This window comes from Manihot esculenta, chromosome 7, assembly GCF_001659605.2.
Source record: "Manihot esculenta cultivar AM560-2 chromosome 7, M.esculenta_v8, whole genome shotgun sequence".
Classification (NCBI taxonomy): domain Eukaryota; kingdom Viridiplantae; phylum Streptophyta; class Magnoliopsida; order Malpighiales; family Euphorbiaceae; genus Manihot; species Manihot esculenta.
The window spans coordinates 3,913,680-3,922,494 of NC_035167.2; the positions used below are offsets into that span (position 1 = coordinate 3,913,680).

Here is an 8,815-nt window from a genome sequence, read left to right on the forward strand (position 1 = left end):
TTCCATAGAGGACTTAAGATTCATGTAAACAAAAAGAGTGATGAACAAACTTATTTGTTTATAGCACTAAATCTCGAAAAATCACCAGAAAGGCCATGAGCCTGAATCTCAAAAAATCGCCAGTAAGGCCATGAGCCTGAGTCTCAAAAAATCACCGGTAAGGCCACGAGCTTGAATGTCCATAAGAATACTAAAGCCAAAAGAGCCCGAAAGCAAACTCAAGGCTAAGTGCCCATAAGACGGGAGGAAGCAAAAATGCTCAGAAACAACTTAAGGGCAAAAGACCCACAAGCTAACTTAGGGCTATGTGCCTAGAGGGCGCGTAAAGGCAAAAGATACCCAGAAGAAGACTAAGCACAAAAGAGCTTAGAAACGAACTCAGGGCTAAGTTCCCAGAAGATGCGAAGGAGCAAAAATGCTCGGAAGCAATTTAAAGGCAAAAGAATCGGAAGCTAACTCAGGGCTATGTGCCTAGAGGGTGCGTAAGGGAAAAAAATGCCCGGAAGAAGACTAACGGCAAATGAGCCCAAAGGCAAACTCAGGGCTATATGTCCAGAAGATGTGAAAGGGTAGAAGAGCCCGAAAGTGAACTCAGGGCTAAGTACCTCGAAGACGCTCAAAAGCAACTTACAAACAAAGTATCCGGACAAGACACAGGGCTAAATCCCCAGAACACAACAAGAGCATAGGTGAAAAAGGGGGGGGAGGGCAAGGCGAAGAGCCCAAAAAATGACAAAGAGTAAAATGCTCGTAAATGGAGAGTAAAGACTTTGGAAAATTTTCAAACACAAACCAAAGATTCCAAACAACAACGTACAATAATTCTGCTATAATCAAATAAAATTGTTCATCACTCTTTTCGTTTACATGAATCTTAAGTCTCATTATTTTTCCAGGCCATTAGGGCTAAGACAAGTCATAAATGGCTTGCCAACCTAATGAGACATTAAGGTTTCATATAAACGACGGGGTTGAGTATGCTCCACAAGAAACACAAGAAAAATTCCAAACTTAAAAGCAAAATGCTCAGACTAAGGTCCATGGCAAAAAAGCACGGAATACCCTTGAGCGAAATGCCTGGACAAAAAACAAGGCTGAGTGCCTGAAAATTTTCTAAGAGCCAAAGTGCTTAGATGGAAACCCAGGGCGAAGAGCCCAGAAGATGGCAGAGCAAAAGTGCTCGGATAACGAGTTAGGACTAAAGAGCCTGGGAGGACAAAGAGCCCAGTAGAGGCACACGAGCAATAATGCTCAAAAGTAAAATAAGTGAAGAAGAGCCTGAAACGCGATAAAAGCAAAAAGAGCTTGGATAAAGAGTTAAGGCATAAAAGGCCCGGAAGCTGCATAAGAGCAAAGATGCTTGAAAAAAGAATCACGGCTAAAAACCCAAAACACAACAAGAGCAAAGATACTCAAAAAAATAATCAGGGCTAAAAGCCTAGAACACGATAAAAGCAAAAAGAGCTTTAATGAAAAATCAGGGCTAAGAGTCCGGAATAAGCACAAGGGTGAAAATACTTGGAAGACACTTAAAGGCAAAGAGCTCGGAAGTTGTGCAATAGCAAAGATACTCGAAAAAAGAACCAAGGCTAAAAGCCCCAAAAACGATAAGAGCAAAAGAGCTCGGAGGAAGAATCAGGGCTAAAAATCCTGGAGCAATATATAGAGAACCAAAAGAGCTTGGGCAAAAAATCAAGGCTAAAGGGCTCGAAAGCTGATCACGAGGCAAAGAGCTCAGATAGAGAATCAGGGCTAAGAGCCCGGAAGACATTTAAGGGCATAAATACTTGGAAATAGAGTCGGGGCCAAGAGCCTCAAAGAAAAACAAGAGCAAAAATGCTTGGAAAATACTCAAAAGCAAAAAGGTTCGACAGGCGCATAAGAGCAAAAATACACAAAATACGCGTAAGAGTAAAAATGCTCAGAAGCGGACTCAGGGCTAAGCACCCAGAAGACACGTGAGAGAAAAAAGTCTCGAATGATGCATAAGAGAAAAAAATGCTTGGAAGCGAACTCTGGACTAAGTGCCCAGGAGAAAATGCAAGGACACAAGTACTCAGATGAAAACTTAGGGCTAAAAAGCTCAGAATAGACACAAGCGCAAAGATGCTCGGAAGCAAACTAAAGGTGAACAGACCAGAAGATGTTTATGATTACATGCCCAAAAAATAACTCAAGGCTAAGTGCCCAGAACATGATAAAAGCAAAACTGCTCAAAGGAGAATCAAGGCCAAAGAGCCTCAAATATGATATAAGTGCTAAAAAATTTTATATTCCGAAGAATCCAAAAGGTTTCAGAGGGTCCCATCTGAAAGGAGTATAGATTGACAACGCAAAATGACAAGGTGAAGCATATCACGATCCTTGGAAATTTTTATAGACACAAATAAACAACTTACAGTAGTTTTTGGTATAATTATTATTGATAATACTTCTTTCGTTTATATAAATCTTAAAGTATAGTTATCTTGGCAAGCCATCAGGCTAAGACAAGTCATAAATGACCTTGCCACCTAACAAAACATTAAGATTTCATATAAACAACAGGGATAAGTATGCCCCATGAAAAGCAAAAATATTTTATTGAAATAAAAATGTGTGTTACAAAGAATAAAAAATACAAAGGCAAACACAAGTTTGCTACACATTCACAAATAAAAACTCTTGGAAAAGGGAAAGACCTTCAATTCCCCTTAGAAGAAGCAAGTTCTCTAGCCACGTTGGGCTCAATTTTGAAAGTGTTCTCTGGAACATTAGTAGCTGCGACAGTCAGAGCTGTTGTAATACCACTTTCAAAAGAAGGATCTATAGGGGCATTTACAGCCTCAAGCACAAGTGGATCATCACCAACCTAACTGGCACCTTGATCAAACTCAGTTGCCAAGCGAGCCAACGTCCCCTAGGGAGCAAGGGGACAAACATTAGGGAGAGCATAGTCGTCGGGGCCATATTGCACTTCATCTTCATCAGAGTCATACTCTATAGCACGGAGAGTGCTAAGTGGGACAATAGGAGACTCTCGAGCGCTTCGAAGGCTATCATTAAAGCATGTCGCATAAAAGCAAGTAGACTGTTCAAAAACTTTGCCTTTGAATTCGTCAGGCTTAAGATATTTGCTAACTTGGCTCTGGACAACCAACTCAACATGCTTCCAAGCATCCACGATCTTCTTTTCATAATCTTTACATCGTATAGTAAGATCATGGAATTTGCTCTCAAGCTGCCTCCTCATAGCCTTAGAAGCACTCAGGTCCCCTCGAGTTTTACTCAAATCCAACTTGACCTCCCCTAACTCCTCAGAAAATCTCTGTACCTCCTTCTCTAGCTGGGCAAACTGAGTAGAAAGGCTCTTCTCACTCTTACCTACAGAAGCCTTCTCTTAAGAAAGTCTGGCTTCTGTGGTAGACCTTTCTTTTGTCACTATGTCTCTAAGAGAGTAATTTTTTCGCCTTGAAATTGATTATCTCAAAGAAGCCCTTCCAGCCGATTCATCTCCCCCTCATATTGGCTCGTTAGCTCAGTAGTTACTCGGGTAGCCTCCTCTTCCTTAACTTTCTCAACATCTCAGAAGGCAGCCTCCCGAGCACTGACTCTTTTATTTTTCAGCTCCAATAGAGCACCCAAATGCTTAAAGAGCAAGAAAACAAGTCAAATAGTGACAAAAAAAATCCAATAGCAAGAAAAAGATTAAGAACACTTACGAGAAGAATTTGTCTTTTAGAGGCATCAAAAATATCCTCTTCAGGCCGGCTAGTAAACGAAGCCAACTGCTCAGTAGACTTAATTATTCGGCAAATTGTGCCCACCAATTGAGGATCAGCCAGATTGGGAGATACCCCAAAGACATATTTGCTGAGCAACTCAGCAATAGAAGTGGGTGAGTAGTCGAGGCTCAGTTGAAAATAAACCCCTGACTAATTGGAAATCAAGGCAGCCACTACTGGCCTCTCGAGATCGGCCCTCCTTGGTTTTACCATTACTCGCTTTTTTCGAGAAGGACTTTCTCAAGGGGAAGGATGATGAAGTCCCTTTTCGAGAGGAGACCAGTTTGGATTCCTTTACTAGCCTCCTCTTTTTTCCAGTCGTCTTTGCAGCAGTAGCGATCGTCCCTTGACTCAAGCGAGAATTCTTTTGCTTCAAAATTTCACCGACTTCCTCAACTGGAGAAGACCGATTAGGATTGATCAAAGCGCTCACTATAGCCATCTCCGAGCTACCCCTGAAAGAAGGAGCATCCCCAACCATAGAAGGCACGATTGTAGGTCAAAGTTGACTAAGGTCAGTTTCATGTTAACCCCAATAGAGGATGAGGGAGGCGCAGCTTGAGCTAAAATGGGCTCCGCCCTTAGCATCTCAACCACCACATCCATAGTTTTTTTGGGTTTTAAAGACTTCAACATCAGCTTGGATAGCATCCCGGTTGAGAGAAAAATTCTGGGGCGTTGAAATGTCCTCCATGGGGACTATAGAAGCTGCAAAAAGCACCAAAAATAAATAAAAACACAGAATAAAAAAGCCAACAAAGAAGTAACAACAAAAGAATAGTCAACACCAACAACATAACAACCCTCCCCTGGGCGGATGTCCAAATGCTTGAAAACATTATATTTGAAAGGAAAGGAGGAGATCCGAGCAAAGTATAATTGGTCCCACTCGGAGAGGAAGGGGAAAGTGTTACAGAAAGAGTCAACAATTCCCTATCCTAACTCTAAGCCCCAATTAAAGCTCCCTTTAGCTCCGACTATAGCAAAACTTTACACCCAATGCTCGATAGAGTCTTTATGGCCAATAAAAATGGTCAAGTCATTCCGACCACAGAAACTCAGGAATCCATTATTAGCCTTCAAAATCTTGATAAAGACCCTAAATAAGATTAAGGAGGGAGCAAAGCCCCAACCTCGGCACATTGCCTCAAAAGCACTCATGAATAAGATTGAATTCAGGGTCAGCATCCGAGGTGTGATCCGATAGAACCTAAAGACGGAGTGGACAAATCCAGAAAAGGGTTAAGAAAGACCATAGTCTATCTGTTTCAAATAGAAGACTAACCTCCTCTTGGACTAGGCGTCCACTAGGTCAAGAGGAGGAGGGAAGAAGAATAAGGCAATTCATTCATTGGAATGTGGAGCATGAACATAGTGGGTCTCTGTAGAAAGGAAGGATCAAGGGAAAGTTTTCGGAAGAGCAGTGGAGGTAACCCTAGAAACTAACTTCTCCACCCGAAGGTATGTCAGAGGAGCCATCGGAAGAGGGATGCATACCTGAAACTCAAAAAGCTTGAAAGAAGAAGGAAAAAACGAGGATGACTTTAAGAATAGCGAGCAATTGCAACAAGAGCAACAAAAAGGGAGAAGTAAAGGCAAAGCCTTATATTTATACTCGAAATCAGGCATTAGTAAGTATTTAAAGCATTGCGTTTCAGTGACACAAATGACGACAGCTTTCAAGACACATCTAGAAGGACGTGCGCACGTGTCATATGTTATTATGGCAATTTCTCATAACTCAAAAAGAAAATAATGGGCACACATATGGATGTAAAGGGCTGGACACGAATCACTCCTACAACCGTCGTAAATAACCATCAGAGAAGTGAAAAGCCATTTGATAACATAATAATTATAACTTCCATTGAGATTGTGACACGTGTACAAGAGAAATAGGAAAGTCTCTCGCACCAGACCATCCAGTCTGACTAGGCAGTAGGAGTTTCGACTTGTGTAATGTATAGGTCAGGCCTCCCATACTTCTAATCATATTTATACTCGGAATAAGTAGGCGGACCTTACCAGCACTTGGAGCAAGTAGGCCAACCCCTCTAAAGCGCCCTGGGTCTCATATTAGGGTCATAAATGCGCATGCGGTAGGGCTTACAGAAGTGACGGCGTGATGGATAGAGTATGGGCCAAATGACTCAGCATTTATTAGCCGATTACTCACTATTAATAAACCGTTTGATACACCTGCTACGACAAGTTACTGTCCAGTCTGAAAGAATGTCTGTCAGAATGTCCTAACATGAGTATTAATACCCTTGGACCAACTACCATTGGAGGCAGATTTTAACCATCACGATCCAAGAAACTCTGAACTTCTCCTAAAAATCTCCACTAATCAGAAATTTTACCCTATTAACTTTCAACCACCTAATCAGATTTATTAACCTCACTATGAATCAAGTTTTTGTCTAAGTGTTCCCGTCTCATCATTTCACCGGATCTCAGACTTATCAACTTCCATATTAGTTATGTTGTTTTGGAAATGCTCAATATACAACTATCTATTTATGTCTCAAACTATGGTTAGAGTGTAGATCTTACAATTAAAAAAAATCATTTTTGTGCTGACTGAACTGTTACTCCAAATAAGCTTCTTATTATAATTAACACTGAACTTTAAAATTATGCTAAATAAAATAAATTTAAATGTATTAGCTATAATTAAAAAAAAAAAAGGCTATGTTTATCTATTGTCTTTTTTATGATATAAACAAAGTAAAATATATAAATTATAATAAAATTTATAGGAAGATTATTAATTAATAAGGTCTCAATTTAGCTGAATAAACAAAAGAATCAAGATGAAGAAACTTACAAGAATGAATAAAGCAGTGGTGAATGCCACAATTTTGAAGTATCCTATGTGGGTGTCTGCTATATTAACAATAATAAGCCTGAAAATGGTTGAAAGGCCTTCTTGTACATTCACAATTGCTGCAGCTTTTGAAAGAGTCTGATGCTTCCAATTATCCGTTATATATGTGATAAACGTGGATATCACAGCAACGTCCACGAAGGCATGGCTGAATATCAAACCTAAAATTCATTCGATCCGCATTAATTTTGTTTCTCTAAACCATTAAAGAAATCTATGATTGTTTTTATTCGTGAAAAATAATTTATATTTAAAAATTTTTTTATATTAAAAATATTTTCTCACTGCATACAGATTTTTAAAAAAATAACTTTTTTTTAAATTAATAAATCCTATTAATCAGAAAAAAAAAATAAAATACAACATTTTCGGCTATCAAGTTGCACACAAATATCTTTAAAAGACAAAATAAAGAAAATATTATTAAGAAAAAGAGATAACACAGTAAACTAATATATAGTTATTCTAAATAGTTTATCGCTGATAAATAAATAATATTAATAAATTTATAATCAATGGCGTTAAATTTTTTTTTTTTTTAAATCAAACCAAGTCCACTGCTTATTACAAAATAACCATATACCTGAGATGGTCAAGACCGGCTTGCGAAAATAGATACAACAGTGAGACCAAATCTCCTGAACTCGACGCCTCATATTGACGATTGAAGCCGGCATGGAGTTCAAACACAAAAACCCTCTGAACAACGTATATTAAATATTACTAAAAATAATGAGAAGCCTCCCTCAAAACAAAACAAAAGAATCAACTATTATAAAATCTCTAAATTTTTAAAAAATTTACAAATTTATTTATATTTTTAAATCACTCAATTTTATAATATAAATTTTTTAATTTTTTTATAAAAAAAATCATTAATTAATTTATTTGAATTTTAATTAAAGAAAGTAAATAAAATAAATATTTAAAATTATAAAAATTAAATAATATACGTATTTAAAATTATAAAAATTAAATAATATAAATAATTTAATGTAATTATTAATTTTTTTAACGAAATAATTAAAGAGTTAAATTATATAAAATATAAAATGTTTAATGTTTAAAAAAATCTATAATGATATTTTTTCCATAAAAATAATTTATTTTATTTAACCCAATTTTTAAAATTAAACTAGCAACTCATATATAAAAAATATATATATTATAAGTAATACATTTAACTCTTTAAATTTCTAAACTTTTTTTTTTCTAATTTAAAATAAGCAGCTCTCGAATTTAAAGATTTAAACAAGAGAATCCACATTCAGTAAATTATTTATCTAAATTTAACTATTGAAAAATTATCAAATTAAAATCATAATGTTTTAGCATATGAATCTCAAACAAACTTGAAAATCAACGGTAAAAATTAAAGCAAAACTCACTTTACTAGCAGAAAAAAGTCATTGTTCTTCTCTCTCTTCATATTTTGCTTTATTTCCATTCTTGCTGTCCTTCTCTTCCTTCTCCAGCAATCCTTTCTTATGGAAATGATTTCTGGTCTCTTTCTTTCATCCTTCTTCCCTTTTTCTTCTCCTTTTATTCTCTCTTTATTTCTTCCCCAAACAAAATTTTTTTTCTCTTTCTACCCTTCTCCTTTTAGAAAAATTACTATAAGTCTTTAGACTTTTAGAAAATCTATTAATTCATTTTTATTTAAAAATTATTCAATTAAAAAACATTTCAATATTTTCTAAAATCTCCCTCACAGTCAAACAGATTAAATGATATAAATATTTAAAATTATAAGATTATGAATAATATTTTTTTAGCAGATAAATTTAAAAGTTATATTTTATAAAATGTATTAATATTTTAATCGAGTGATTTGAAATGAAGACGAATTAATGAAATTCTTAAAAAGTAAAGGATTTGATAGTAATTTATCCTTTTCCTATTAATTGCTTCGGTCAACAGAAGTTGACCTGAAGTTTTGTTGACCTGAAGACTATCACATGAGATAGGAAAAGATGGAGCACGTGCTGTCTTTTAAAAACTCAAATTACAGTTTAATCTTTAATTTTATTTAAAAATCACTTTTGTACTTTGACCTTTAAAACTTCCATTTTTACACCAAAATTTTTATGAACTTCTTTTTTAAAAATCTATATAAATTTTATTTTTTTTATAATAATCATAATAATATTCTTCTAGAAAT

At 36.0% G+C, this 8,815-nt stretch overlaps 1 protein-coding gene across 1 annotated transcript in view; it reads right to left on the reverse strand.

Annotated features, from left to right (window-relative positions):
• Nucleotides 1–8,199, reverse strand: part of LOC110619132 (protein NRT1/ PTR FAMILY 5.6) — a 54,295-nt gene extending 46,096 nt beyond the window's left edge. Inside the window, exons 1-3 of the mRNA XM_021762385.2 lie at nucleotides 8,043–8,199; nucleotides 7,238–7,353; nucleotides 6,595–6,815 (exon numbers count right to left, since the gene is read on the reverse strand). Coding sequence (XP_021618077.1) covers nucleotides 6,595–6,815; nucleotides 7,238–7,353; nucleotides 8,043–8,101 — 396 coding nt within the window. The 5' untranslated portion in view covers nucleotides 8,102–8,199. The remainder of the gene's footprint in view (nucleotides 1–6,594; nucleotides 6,816–7,237; nucleotides 7,354–8,042) is intronic.
• Nucleotides 8,200–8,815: the final 616 nt, after the last annotated feature.